At 43.3% G+C, this 14,125-nt stretch overlaps 1 protein-coding gene across 2 annotated transcripts in view; it reads left to right on the top strand.

The window, feature by feature from the left end:
• LOC122555231 (disintegrin and metalloproteinase domain-containing protein 12-like) overlaps nucleotides 1-14,125 on the top strand; it is a 71,745-nt gene that overhangs the window by 48,835 nt on the left and 8,785 nt on the right. For both annotated transcript variants that reach the window (XM_087996149.1, XM_043701013.2), the window contains exons 10-12: nucleotides 3,845-3,926; nucleotides 7,477-7,613; nucleotides 13,622-13,727. In XM_087996149.1, the coding sequence (XP_087852275.1) occupies nucleotides 3,845-3,926; nucleotides 7,477-7,613; nucleotides 13,622-13,727 (325 nt within the window). The remainder of the gene's footprint in view (nucleotides 1-3,844; nucleotides 3,927-7,476; nucleotides 7,614-13,621; nucleotides 13,728-14,125) is intronic.

The following is a 14,125-nucleotide window of genomic DNA, read 5'->3' as shown; positions in this document are numbered from 1 at the left end:
TCTAATCTTGAGACCGTGCCCTCTTGTCCTAGTCTCACCCACCAGTGGAAACATCTTCTCTATTTCTATTTTATCGATTCCCTTCATAATTTTATATGTTTCTCTAAGATCGTCCCCCACCATTCTTCTGAATTCCAATGAATATGATCCCAGTCTACTCAGCCTCTCCTCATAAGCCAACCCCCTCAATTCCAAAATCAACCCAGTGAACCTCCTCTGCACCACCTCCAGTGCCGGTGCACCCTTTCTTAGGTAAGGAGACCAAATCTGCATACAGCACTCCAGGTGTGGCCTCACCTGTACCCTATGCAGCTGTAACACTACCTCTTCACTCTTAAACTCAATCCCTTTACCAATGAAGGATGTAATTCCATTTGCCTTCCTAATTACCTGTTGTACCTGCAGACCAACCTTCTATGATTCATGCACGAGGACACCCAGATCCCTCAGCAAATCAGCATGCTACAACTTTTTACCATTCAAGTAATAATCTATTTTGCTGTTACTCCTTCCAAAATGTATGACTGCACATTTACTAACATTGTGTCCCATCTTCCAGACCTTTGCCCACTCACTCAATGTACCTATGTTTCTTTGCTAAGTTTCACAGCACAGACAAAAGCTGTTAGACATGATTAATTTTTCTGATCCACATGAGTCTTTGTCCATTCTTTCTGCCTAATATTGAGCCTTACATAAGAACTTAAAACATAGGAGTTGGTGTGGCCCCCTTGACCCCGTTTCACCATTCAATTAGATCTTAACTGATCAATTGTAGAATTGTAGAATTTGTGGGCGGCATGGTAGCACAGTGGTTAGCACTGTTGCCTCACACTGCCAGAGACCTGGGTTCAATTCCCGCCTCAGGTGACTCACTATGTGGAGTTTGCAATTCTCCCTGTGTCTGCGTGGGTTTCCTCCCACAGTCCAAAAATGTGCAGGTTAGGTGAATTGGCCATGCTAAATTGCCCATAGTGTTAGATATAGGGGAATGTGTCTGGGTGGGTTGCGGATCGGTGTGGACTTGTTGGGCCGAAGGGCCTGTTTCCACACTGTAAGTAATCTAATCTAATTAGATAAAAATAGACCCAACTTGATTGAAGTTATGGTGTTAGATGAAGGCAAAGCTTTTAATGTAGTCTACTTGGAGTTCAGTAGGACTTTTTAATAAGGTCTCGCATGGGAGATTGACAGCAAAGCTAAGAGACCATGGGATCGAAGGAAATTTGGCTAATTGGATCCACAATCGGCTGAGTGGCAGGAAGCAGAGGCTCACGTTTGAGGGTATTTTTCTGACTTATAGTCTGTCTCAGTGGAATCGAACAGGGGTCACTGTTGTGTCCCTTACTGTTTATGGTTTATAGAAATGATTTTGACTTGAATGTAAACGGGTTGACAAGAAGTTCTCAGACACGTAAATGGATGCGGTGGTAAGTAGTGAGGAGGATAGCCTTATGCTTCGAGAGGATTCAGTCAGGCTGGTCAAATGGGATGACTAGTGGCAAATGGAAGTCAATGTGGATTAATGTGAGGTGATGCACTTGAGCAGAACAAACAAGGCAGGGGTACACATGATGAGAAGTAGGACCCGAGGAAGCACCGAGGATCAGAGGGACCTTGGTGTGCACGTAGATCAACCCCTTAAGGTAGCAGGACAGGTGGATAAAGTGCTTAAAAAGGCATATACTATACTTTCCTTTATTAGTCAAGGCATAGAGTTTAAGAGCAGGGAGGTTGTTCGCGGATGGCACTCTGTTGGTTGACATCAGGGGCATCTGACAGCAGGGATGTTATTGCTGGAACTATATAAAGCATTGGTTAGGCCCCAGCTAGATTATTGTGTGCAGTTCTGGGATCCACAATTTGGAAAGGATGTGATAGCACTGGAAAGGATGTTGAGATGTACCAGGCTGCTCCCTGGGCTGGACAGTTTAGTTATGCAGATTGGACCGACTGCGGTTGTTTTCCCTGGAGCAAAAGAGACTGGGAGGAGACAATATTGAGGGGCATTGAAACGGTAGTCAAGAAGAGATGTTTCCTTTTGATGGGGGGATCAATGGCCAGGGGGAATGGATTGAAGATAAGGGGCAGGAAGTTTAGAGGAGATGTGAGGAAAAGATTTTTCATCCAGAGGATGGTGGAAATCTGGAACTCACTGTCTATAAGGGTGGGAGATGGAGAAACCCTCATAACATTTAAGAAGTTTTTAGATGTGCACTTGCAATGCTAACGCATAACAGGCTATGGGTTAAGTGTTAGAAAATAGGATTAGAATAGTTAGGTAGTTTTTTTAAAATTGTAAATTGCTCTGACTCTTTTTTGGCCAACCAGTGTTAATAGGCCACATTTTTTATTCATTGACAGGATGCTGGCATCACTGGCTAGGCCAGAATTTATTGTGCCCCAACCAGTTAACTTGCAACTATTCTTCTGTGAGTCTGGAGTCACGTTTAGGCCAGATTGAGTGAGGGTGACCCCAAAAGACATTAGTAACCCAAATGGACGTTTTTCCTCCCACAACTGCCAAAGATTTTAGGGACACCGACAGACAATTGGTTCCCAACTTTTATTGAAATCAAATTCTGCCATCTTCTACTAAACAGGAGATGAACCCAGGTACCCAAAACATTACCTGGGTTGCTAGGCAACTAGCCTACTGAGAATACAATTAGGCCATCACTTCATCTTATCGTTTGCTCACATTACCCTCATCTAACTTTGTTACCTATTGACTCTTCCCTATATTGTTTAACCAGCTCCCCCTTAAATATATCTTCAGAATTCCCTTCAACCAATCCATACTGTAGTGAGCTCCTCATTCTCATCATTTTGGATAAGGAACTGTGATAGTGCAAAAGGAGGCTATTCAGTCCTATTGAATTTCTTGGTGACTATCCCACACAAATGGACAGTAGGTATATTCTTCCAAGTCTCCTTCCTATCGGAAAGATGTTGTGAAACTTGAAAAGGTTCAGAAAAGATTTACAAGGATGTTGCCAGGGTTGGAGGATTTGAGCTGTAGGGAGAGGCTGAACAGGCTGGGGTTGTTCTCCCTGGAGCGTCGGAGGCTGAGGGGTGACCTTATAGAGGTTTACAAAATTAATGAGGGCCATGGATAGGATAAATAGGCAAAGTCTTTTCCCTTGGGTCGGGGAATCCAGAACTAGAGGGCATAGGTTTCAGGTGAGAGGGGAAAGATATAAAAGAGACCTATGGGGCAACTTTTTCACACAGAGGGTGTATGGAATGAGCTGCCAAAGGAAGTGGTGGAGGCTGGTACAATTACAACATTTAAGAGGCATTTGGATAGGTATATGAATAGGAAGGGTTTGGAGGGACATGGGCCGGGTGCTGGCAGGTGGGATGAGATCTCAATGACTCTATAACTCACCTTCACTCTTCTATCCTTATCCTTTGATCTGTTTCAGACCATAGCCGTTAAAAACAAACTTCACTTAACACCTATGTCTCGATGGCTTGAATTCCTATACATTTGGTGTGGGGTCAGAAGGGGAGAGAATATTTGTAAACCTATGTATTTAGTATACCTTCTGCATTGCCATAGATTGACAGTAATGAACATTGAGGTATTTTTGGATTGTACAGAAATGTAATTCCCAGCTGCGCCACTGTGGGGAGCTGTTGCTTTAGAATATTATCAGGACAGGCTGGTGGTTGTAGATGGGTATCCTCAGCACAGGTCTGGAGCACTGCAGAACCAATGAGTTGTTTATGGAAATATTACCATGAAGTTATATAAGGAGGATGCCTTGCAGTCAGTATTGTGCCTTGTATTTCAACATTTTTACTGAATGATCTTCCTGACTATTTTGTTTCTCCTCAGTGGCATGCCTTTTAAAGAGTCGGTGGGACAAGCCTATCTGAATGCCATGTGCTCAGAAGAGAGAAGTGGAGGAGTTGTCAAGGTATGGCCTTACGTCGTTCAGGCAAATCCGCTTGGGTGAAGTTTCATTCTTTTTGAGTCGAATTCTGGAAAATGGGGTTTAAGATCCAACATTAAAGTCCAATACAGGGTTAGTGGATATAAGATATGGCTCAGATTAAGTGTGAATCAGATGTAACCTGAATAAGACTTATGTAAAGCAATGTGTAAACTGTTACAAATGGGTCAGATAGGATCTCTCCAGCGTGGAAGCAGGACATTTGCCCCTTTGAGTCCATACAAATCTCCAAAGAGCATCCCACCCAAATCAACTCCCCCTACTCTAGCATTTCTCATGGCTAATCTACCAAGCTGACATGTCCCTGGACACTATTTGGCAATTTAGTAGGGTCAATCCACCTGATAATGTTAGGCATTACACTTGATTGGTTTCACGGGACGGCGCAACATCGAGGGCCGAAGGGCCTGTACTGCGCTGTAATATTCTATTGCTCTACCCAAATAAAGCAGTAGTAGAGATGGTACATGGTTGCCATAGCATGGGAAATTTGCAAAATACTGAATCCCTTATCAATTTCTTGGTTGATCAATATTGACCGGAAACTCAACTGAGTCAGTCATATAAATAATGTGCCTGCAAGGTCAGGCCAGAGGCTGGGAATGCTGTGTGAAGCGAGTAACTTGTCTCCCGACTCCCCAAAGCATTCATTACCTGAAAGAAAGAAGTCAAGACCCTGATAGAACATTCTCCACTGGCCAAGAGTGAAGTTCTAATCACACTCAAGAAGCTCAACACAGAGCAGCCTGCCTGATCAAGACTCCATCCACCACCGTGAACATTCTCTGCCTCCATCACCAACGTACAATGGCATTAGGGGGTTGGGTCACTTCGTTGGCTAGTTTTGCAATGCAGAGTGATACCAACAGTGGGGGTTCAATTCCCTCCCTGGCTGAGGTTACCATGAAGGACTCTCCTTCTCAATTGCTCCCCTGCGTGATGACTTCAGAATAAACTCACCACCAATTCTCTCTTTCTCTCTCTCTTTCTCTTTCTCTCTCTTTCTCTCTTTCCTTAATGAAAAGGAAGAGATGTAGTCTGTAAGGCTATGGTGACTTTACATTGGTGTCACTAGCTACAATATACAAGATGCATTGGATCAAGTTTCCTTCAGCAGGACTTCCTAAATCCATGAACTTTACCACCAAAGAACAAAAAGGCAGCTAAGTGCACCTCCTGAAAGATCCCATGTAAGCCATTTACCATCCTAACTTGGAACATTGTCAACTTTCCTGCAGTTTTGTTGGATCGAAATCCTAGAACCCACCACTCACCTTCCACTATTGGTACACCTACATACCAATGATTTCCAGCAGGCAGCTGACCCCGTCTCGGGCATTTAGGGATGGTCAAAAAAAGCTGGCTCAGGCACATCCCCATGAACAGAATCACAAGTCAGTTATATCACAAGTTAATGAGAGCAGGGTCAGAAATAGCACAGTTCCATGATTACTCCGCTCATGAAGGATGGGATTAAGCATGGGTTTGATGCAGCTGTATCTCATTTAGCTCCCCCCCTTTGCAATCTGTTCTCACACCGACAATAAGAGAATGTGACACTCCAGATCTCACACCTGCTCATCTCGTGACTTCTTTCTGAGGATTTTTGCCAAACAGAGCAGAATTAAAGGCAGTTTTCTGCTGTCTGTGTATTCACACTTAAAGTTGGATTAAGACCTTGAAACTCTTTTCATTTAACAACGTTTTAACAGGGAGCAGGGAACTAGATACCCATTAGTCTTAATCCTGTGTAAATGACAGGTCCAGAATAATTACTTCATTGGATCACGGAAAGCTAAAATGAAATTCACTTCACCAATGAAGGGTTGGGCTGTTCCTCTGTTTGGACGAGTTAGTGACAAGGACAGTTTAAAATTATCAGTAAGAATGATCTTGAGATGGGTTACAGGAAATTTATTTGTATAGAGAGCTGTTGAAGGAAAAGGGAGATAATGAGGCACAGATCATTGCAACTTTGAAGAGATGTTTACAATAGAGGGAGGTAAAGAGAATGAAGGCTTTTCCAGTACAGAAGCACTCATTTGGCCGATCGAGACCATGACACTAACCTGCAGAGCAATAATTTCAGTGCCACTGCCCTATTGATTTATTGTTGTCACATGTACCGAGATACAGTGAAAAGTGTTGTTTTGCATGCTATACAGGCAGCTTGTACCATACAAAGTGCATCCAGGTAACAGAACAGAATGCAGAATATGGTATCATAGCTGCAGAGAAAGTGCACAGACAGAGATCAGAATTAACACTTGAGAGAGGTCTGTTCAAAAGCTGGTAACAGTAGGGAAGAAGCTGTTCTTGAATCTGTTTGTACTTGTACTTTTATTCGTCCTGAAAGGTTTTGGCCTGGAACATTGACTTTCCTGTCCTCAGATGCTCTCTGAAGCTGTAGTCTTCCAGCTTCACATCTATTGACTCTGACTTCTAGCATCTGCAGTCCTCACTGTCTCTTATACAAACTTTTATATCTTCTGCCTGATGGAAGAGGGTGAAAGAGAGTATAACCGGGATGGGAGGGGTCTTTGATTGTATTGGCTGCTTTTTCCAAGGCAGTGGGATGTCTCAGTGGAGTCAATGGATGCAAGGCTGGTTTGTGTGATGCACTGGGCTGTGTTCACAACTCTCTGTAGTTTTTTGTGGTCTTGAGAAGAGCATTTGCTGTTCCAAACTGTGATACATCCAGATAGGATCCTTTCTATAGTGTATCTATGAAAATTGATAACATTATTTCCTTTGAGTGTCCATCACATTCCTTTTGAAATCACCTCCTCATCTATGATTCCATCACCCTTATTTGGGTAATGAGCTCCAGGCCATTTCCACTCATAGCTTGAAGCAGTCCTTTCTCATGTTTCCCTGTATTGCTTACCCAAAACCTTAAGTCAGCATCCTCTAGTCTTTGTGCCATCAGCTAACAGAAAGAATATTTTCTTGATTACCTTATCTAGCCTGATGTAATCTGCAACCTCGATTGTATCTTCCAGAAATCGCTTTTACTTCAAGAAGAATGACCCCAGCCTTTCCAACTGAACCTTGTATCTAAACTACCCTCAAAGATTCTCAGGAACCATTTTAATAAATCTCCCCTGTACCCTCTCAAAGTCCTGGGCACTCTTGCTAAAGTGTGACCTCATCTTGTTTTCATATTCCTCAGAATCCATCTGCGTCAGTTCCTATTTAATGAGGTACCATTTACTTCTCAACAATCTTCAATAATCTTAATTTATGCACATTACTTCATTTTTGGAATTCTATGCGCTGATGTCCCTCACCTTGTCAATTTAGTTTAAACCCTCCCCAGCCACAAAGAATTAATTGGTTTTGCACTACTTTGAGGGTTGGATGAGTTAGAAAATTTGCTTGTGTTATAAAAACTCAAAGATGTAGATAAAAAATTGTGAACTTATACCAAATTGTGGAAGTTGCTTTATGTGACAAGATGTATCATGTTAATACATGCCATGTTGTTTCTTTTTCACCCCTGTTCCATTTGCAGGACACATGGGCCAGCACCCGAGAAGTGGCTAAATATATCGCTCATGAGATAGGTCACAATCTGGGCATGTATCACGATGAACCCAGCTGTCAATGCCCTGTCACCTCTGGGAAGTGCTTACTGGCGGAATCAGCTGTGTAAGGACAATCAACAAATCCTTCATTCTGCTTAATGAGCTTGTAAAGGTCATTCTACTCCTTAAAAGAAAGACTTAACAATTGTTTCCTTTGCAATATTTATACGTCAACCTACAGGATCATTTGCAGATAGGCAGTAAATCAGTATTGAGAGTGTGGTGCTGGAAAAGCACAGCACGTCAGGCAGCATACGAGGAGCAGAGAATCGACATCAGGGCTTATGCCCGAAATGTCGACTCTCCTGCTCCTCAGATGCTGCCTGACCTGCTGTGCTTTTCCAGTACCACGCTCTCGACTCTAACCTCTAGCATCTGCAGTCCTCACTTTCTCCTAGCTAAATCAGTATGACCAGTTTTACCCTATTTTGGACAGGCGTATGAATAGAAATGGTTCAGAGGGATATGGGCCAAATGCATGCAAATTGCACAAATTGAGTTTGGGAAACTTGGTTGGCATGGATGAGTTGGACCAAAGGTATGCATAAACATCTCTGGATATTTATTTCCAGTGGCTTCATTGTGTGCCATTGACCATTGACCGAGGTTAAGCTGAACCCATGGTGTGGCATCACAGAAAACCTTGTCTTTGAGTTGGCTACGCTCAAAGCAGTTTGTGCTGGTGGTCCTATCAAGTGCAATGGTTGTTGTTTATGTGAATGACCAGGACTCCAGGCAGCAATAGCTCTAACACCCAGACCAGCGGCACAGTAGGATGAATGTGATGCCTGGGAAAGTTGGCTTATCTCCTTTTCAAGCAAACAGGGAAAAAAAACTTGTGCAAAATTGTAAAGAGCTCAAGTTTTTTTTTAATTCATTCAGTATTGTTAATCATTCCTAATTTGTCCAGAGGGCAGTGAAGAGTCAACCATACTGCTCTGGGTTTGGGGGTCACATGTAGGCCAGACCAGGTAATAATGGCAGTGTTCTTCCCTAAAGGACATTAGAGAACCAGATGGGTTTTCCCAACAGTTGGCAATGAATTCATGGTCATTTATTGACTCTTAATATCAGATTTCTTTTTCCCATTAAATTCAAATTCCATGATCTGCTGTGGCAGGACTTGAACTCAGATCCCCAAAATGTTACCTCAGCATCTAGATTAACAGTCCAGCAGAAATACCACTAGGCCACTACCTTCCCTTTGTGAAAACAATCAATTGGTTAACTCATGTGGGCAGACTATCAGTTGTGGATGAATGTATGGATGAAGGGTCTGCATATGCGCACCAAGGAGAGGGTCACAGAGAGTCACACCCCTCACCCCCCAACTCCTGCTCCCTGTGACACCCATCAAATGAGGCACCAAAACCACCCTTAATACATCCACAAAGAGCATGTTGTTTCTGCAGGCAATTCTCCACCTTGTCTGGGGAGGGCGCTGTACCAGCAACAGCTACAGCTTGCTCCATTGTATCTCCAGCCCCTGGAGCTGTCGACCTCTGATTGGACCTCCTCATTCCATGACTGGTCCAAAGCCAGCCAGTCAGATACCTCATTGTGGGATGATCCTGCAGGCTTTCACACCCTGATAGGTTTACCTCCTCCGGTCATTCCTGCTTTCAGACTTGGTCTGTCAATGGGAAGGAACTTTCCATTGTGACAGCATAGAGGCAGACAAATTCTCCTGCCATGTTCCTGATGACCTAATCCCATGTCCCTTGCTCTCCCTGCAAAGTGTATTCTCTTCCCTGTTGCAAATCCCTGTTGAAAATTAATATTGATTCTGCCTCCACCACACTCTCAGGTAGCTGGACCTAACCACAAGCTACTGTTTTTTTATTTGTGTCAATGTTGGTCCCTACGTTAAAGTCAAATCTCCTTGATTTTGACCCTTCTGCTCAGTTTCCCTCCATGTACTCTGTCCCTACATAATCCTACATGATTATAGATTTGTCTATAATATCATCTTGCCAGCTTTACTTTCCCAAAGAGAACAATGCCAGCTTCACCAATCTGTCCATGCAACTGGAATCCCTTATCACTCAAACTGTTCTTGTGAATCTTTTCTTGAGCCTCTTTAAACTCTTGACATGCGTTCTGTAGAGGGGTGCCCCCAGAATTAGATACAATGGTCCAGTTGAAGTCAAACCAAAGTTGCATAAAACTTCGTATAACTTCCTTGCTTTTCTGGTCTATGTCTCTTTTTGTATTACTCAGGAACCTGGATGGCCTTTTAACCACTTTCTCATTCTGCCTTTCTGGGACACAGATACCCAGCTTAGGAATTCCTGATCCTTATTAGAACCGAACCCTTCATTTTATATTGCCTCTCTGTGTTCTTGCTACCATTGTGTACCACCTCACACTACTGTGCACTAGACCACACCTGCCACCTTCTACCCTTTCCATTAGCCTAAATCTTTGTGAAGTTTATCACTATTGTCTGCACAGTTTATTACATGATCAATGCCTGTGCCATATCAATGGGGCATGGTTATCGAAGATCACTATGGAAGGTGGCTTTTTAAGACTTTAGTTAGCCACACTTGGAGTATTGCATTGAATTCTGGTTGCTACATTACATGTGGAGGCTTTGGAGAGGGTGCAGAAGAGGTTTACCAGGATGCTACCTGGATTAAAGAGTATGAGCTACAAGGAGAGGCTAGAGAGAGAAAAAAAATTCTGGAGCAGTGGAGGCTGAGGGGTGACTTGATAGAAGTTTATAAAATTATGAGATGACATACGTACAGTTGACGGTCAGAATCTTTTTCCCAGAGTTGAAGTATGTAAAACTAGGGGGCATGCATTTTAGGTGAGAGGGGGAAAGTTCAAAGGAGATGTGAGGTTTTTACACAGAGAGTGGTAGGAGTGTTGAATGTGCTGCCAGGGTGGTGGAGGCAGATACGATAGGGTCGCTTATGAGACTTTTAGATAAGCACATGAATACACAAGGAATGGAGGGATATGGACCAAGGGCAGGCAGAAGGGATTAGTTTCATTTGGCGTCATGTTTGGCACAGCATCGTGGGCTGAAGGGCCCATTCCTGTGCTGTACTGTTCTATGTTCTCTCTAGGAGAAAGTGAGGACTGCAGATGCTGGAGACCAGAGTTGAAAAGTTTGGTGCTGGAAAAGCGCAGCAGGCCAGGCAGCATCCGAGGAGCAGGAGAATCAATGTTTCGGGCATAAGCCCACATTCCTGAAGAAGGGCTTATGCCTGAAACGTTGATTCCCCTGCTCCTCGGATGCTGTCTGGCCTACTGTGCTTTTCCAGCACCACACTTTTCAACAATGTTCTCCCTAGTTCCAGATGCAGTGCATTTTCAGGTTGCCCCTGCACAATTTGAGTATTGTGTGCAGCTCTGATCGCTGCACTATAGGAAGGATGTGGAGTCTGTGGATAAGGTACAAAAGAGATTTACCCAGATGTTCCCTGGTATGGAGTGCATTAGCTACAAGGAGATTTTGGACAAATTTGGATTGTTTTTGCTAGGGTATCAGTGGCTGAGGGGCGACCTGATAGAAGTATATAAAATTATAGGAGACATCGATAGGTGGACAGTCAGAGTCTTGTTCCCAGTGTGGAAATCTCAAATACGGGGGGGGCATAGGTTTAAGGTGAGTGGGGGATTGTTTAAAGGAGATGTGTGAGGCAAATCTATTTTACACAGAGGGTGGTAGGTGCCTGGAAGGCACTGCCAGGTGATTTAGTAGAAGCAGATATAATAGCAAAGTTTAAGAAGCATTTAGACAGACATATGAACAGGCAGAGAATAGAAAGATACAGACCATGTTCAGGCAGATTCAATTAGTTTGGAATGATATCATGGACAGCACAGACATGATTGGCTGAAGAGCCTGCTCCTGTGCTGTACTGTTACAGAGTCATAGATAAAGTCAATGAGTCATAGAATCATACAGCATGAAAACAAATCCTTCGGTTCAACTCGTCCACATCAATCATCAGATGGGCCAAGGGCTGAGGAGTGACAGATGGAGTTTATTTTAGATAAATGCGAGGTGCTGCATTTTGGGAAAGCAAATCTAAGCAGGACTTATACACTTAATGGTCAGGTCTTAGGGATTGTTGCTGAATGAAGAGACCCTGGAGTGCAGGTTCATAGCCCCTTGAAAGTGAAGTCGCAGGTAGATAGGATAGTGAAGAAGGCGTTTGGTATGCTTTCCTTTATTGGTCAGAGTATTGAGTACAGGAGTTGGGAGGTCATGTTGTGGCTGTACAGGACATTGGTTAGGCCACTGTTGGAATATTGCGTGCAGTTCTGGTCTCCTTCCTATCGGAAAGATGTTGTGAAACTTGAAAGGGTTCAGAAAAGATTTACAAGGATGTTGCCAGGGTTGGAGGATTTGAGCTATAGGGAGAGGCTGAACAGGCTGTGGCTGTTTTCCCTGGAGTGTCGGAGGCTGAGGGGTGACCTTATAGTGGTTTATAAAACTATGAAGAGCATAGATAGGATAAATAGATAAAGTCTTTTCCCTGGGGTGGGAGAGTCCAGAACTAGAGGGCATAGGTTTAGGGTGAGTGGGGAAAGATATAAAAGAGACCTAAGGGGCAATATTTTCACGCAGAGGGTGGTACATGTATGGAATGAGCTGCCAGAGGAAGTGGTGGAGGCTGGTACAATTACAACATTTAAAAGGAATCTGGATGGATATATGAATAGGAAGAGTTTGGAAGGATATGGGCCGGGTGCTGGCAGGTGGGACTAGATTGGGTTGGGATATCTGGTCGGCATGGACGGGTTGGACCGAAGGGTCTGTTTCCATGCTGTACATCTCTATGGCTGTATGTTCTCAAACTAAATTAATCCCATTTGTCTACATTTGGCCCCTATCCCTCTAAGGAGGGCTGAAGAAGGGCTTATGCCCGAAACGTCGATTCTCCTGCTCCTTGGATGCTGCCTGACCTGCTGCGCTTTTCCAGCAACACATTTTTCAGCTCTGATCTCCAGCATCTGCAGTCCTCACTTTCTCCATATCCCTCTAAACCTTTCTTATTCACCTACCTGTCCAAATGCCTTTTAAATGTTGCAACTCGACAAGCATCTATCACTTGCTCTGGTAGTTCATTCCCTTCATGCACCACCCTCTGCATGAAAAAGTTGCCCCTGGGGTCTGTTACAAATCTTTCTCCTCTCACCCTAAAAACTTTGCCCTCTAGTTGTGATCGCCTCTAACCTGGGGAATAGTTGAAATTACATTAAATCAGAGCTGCACCATTTAGAAATGGAAGTGGGAATCTGTTAGTTCCTTATCCAGAAGGCTATGGATATTAGGATAATTGGATGCTGAAGGAGATTGATTCATATTTGTGAAGTAAGGATAACCTCACTAGGGTTACCCTTACTAAGGGGTTCTGGAACAATAGTAAATGGAGTTGAGGTGTAGGTCAGCTATGACCTGATTGCATGGTGGAGTGCACACCAACAAAATAAAGAACTCCTACATTTACCCATTTTTGCAGTTTTCTTAAATCTGTGTCCTCTGTTTAGTAACCACCCTGTCAAGTGTCTCACTGGAATTTCTACTCTATCAAAATGGTTCATAACTTGAACCACTTCTATTAAATTCTAGTTTATAAGATCATTAGTGGTACAGATTGGGTTAATGATAGATGTTTTTTTTCTCTCGGGTGGGGGATTTCAAGACTGGGGGCACATTTTTAAGGTGAGAGGAGAGAGATTTTAAGAAGACATGAAAGGGTAATTTTTTGATACAGAGTGTGGTTTGTGTGTGGAATGAACTTGCTGAGAAATAGTGGATGTGGGCACAATTATAATGCTTAAAAGATAGTTGGATAAGTACATGAGTAGGATCCTGAGGGATATGGACATGAAGAGCTCTATGACTCTATTGAACTTTCAATCTTTGAAAAAGAACCATCTGGGCTATTGTGGTCTCTATATAAGTCAAATCCCTGATGCCATTCAAATAAATCTCCTCTATACTCGCACCTGGATATTAAAAACAAACAAAGGAACCTCATTTGTTGATTGCCTTCAGTTTTCCCAAAGTAATTGTCTTTGCTCAAAAGTGTGTTTTTCTTTGTACAGGTGGATGATGAATCCAGTATTCAGTAACTGCAGTATAGTGTCCCTCAAACAGTTCTTGAATCACCAAAACATTAGCTGTTTAATGGACCGGCCAAATTTCTCGATGGTAAGTGACGATTCCTCAAGTTGTCCAGCATTAATAAACGTCCCACTTAGATTACCAATTCCACCTCATTTGGCAAGACAGGTAACTGGTAAATTGTTCTTCAGGGCTGCATAGTCAAAACCTGAAGGAATTTATAGCTTTAAATTAAGAGGGGGGTAGGTATAGGACAGATGTTAGGGGTAGGTTCTTTACTCAGCGAGTCGTGAGTTCATGGAATGCCCTGCCAGTAGCAGTGGTGGACTCTCCCTCATTATGGGCATTTAAGCGGGCATTGGATAGGCATATGGAGGATAGTGGGCTAGTGTAGGTTAGGTGAGCTTGGATCGGCGCAACATCGAGGGCCGAAGGGCCTGTACTGCGCTGTATTCTTCTATGTTCTATGTTCTAAAGGGACACTT

Source organism: Chiloscyllium plagiosum, unplaced genomic scaffold (genome assembly GCF_037043375.1).
Source record: "Chiloscyllium plagiosum isolate Xiang-an unplaced genomic scaffold, Cpla_swu_hap1 HiC_scaffold_1, whole genome shotgun sequence".
Lineage (NCBI taxonomy): Eukaryota > Metazoa > Chordata > Chondrichthyes > Orectolobiformes > Hemiscylliidae > Chiloscyllium > Chiloscyllium plagiosum.
This window is presented reverse-complemented; position numbering and strand designations above follow the sequence as displayed.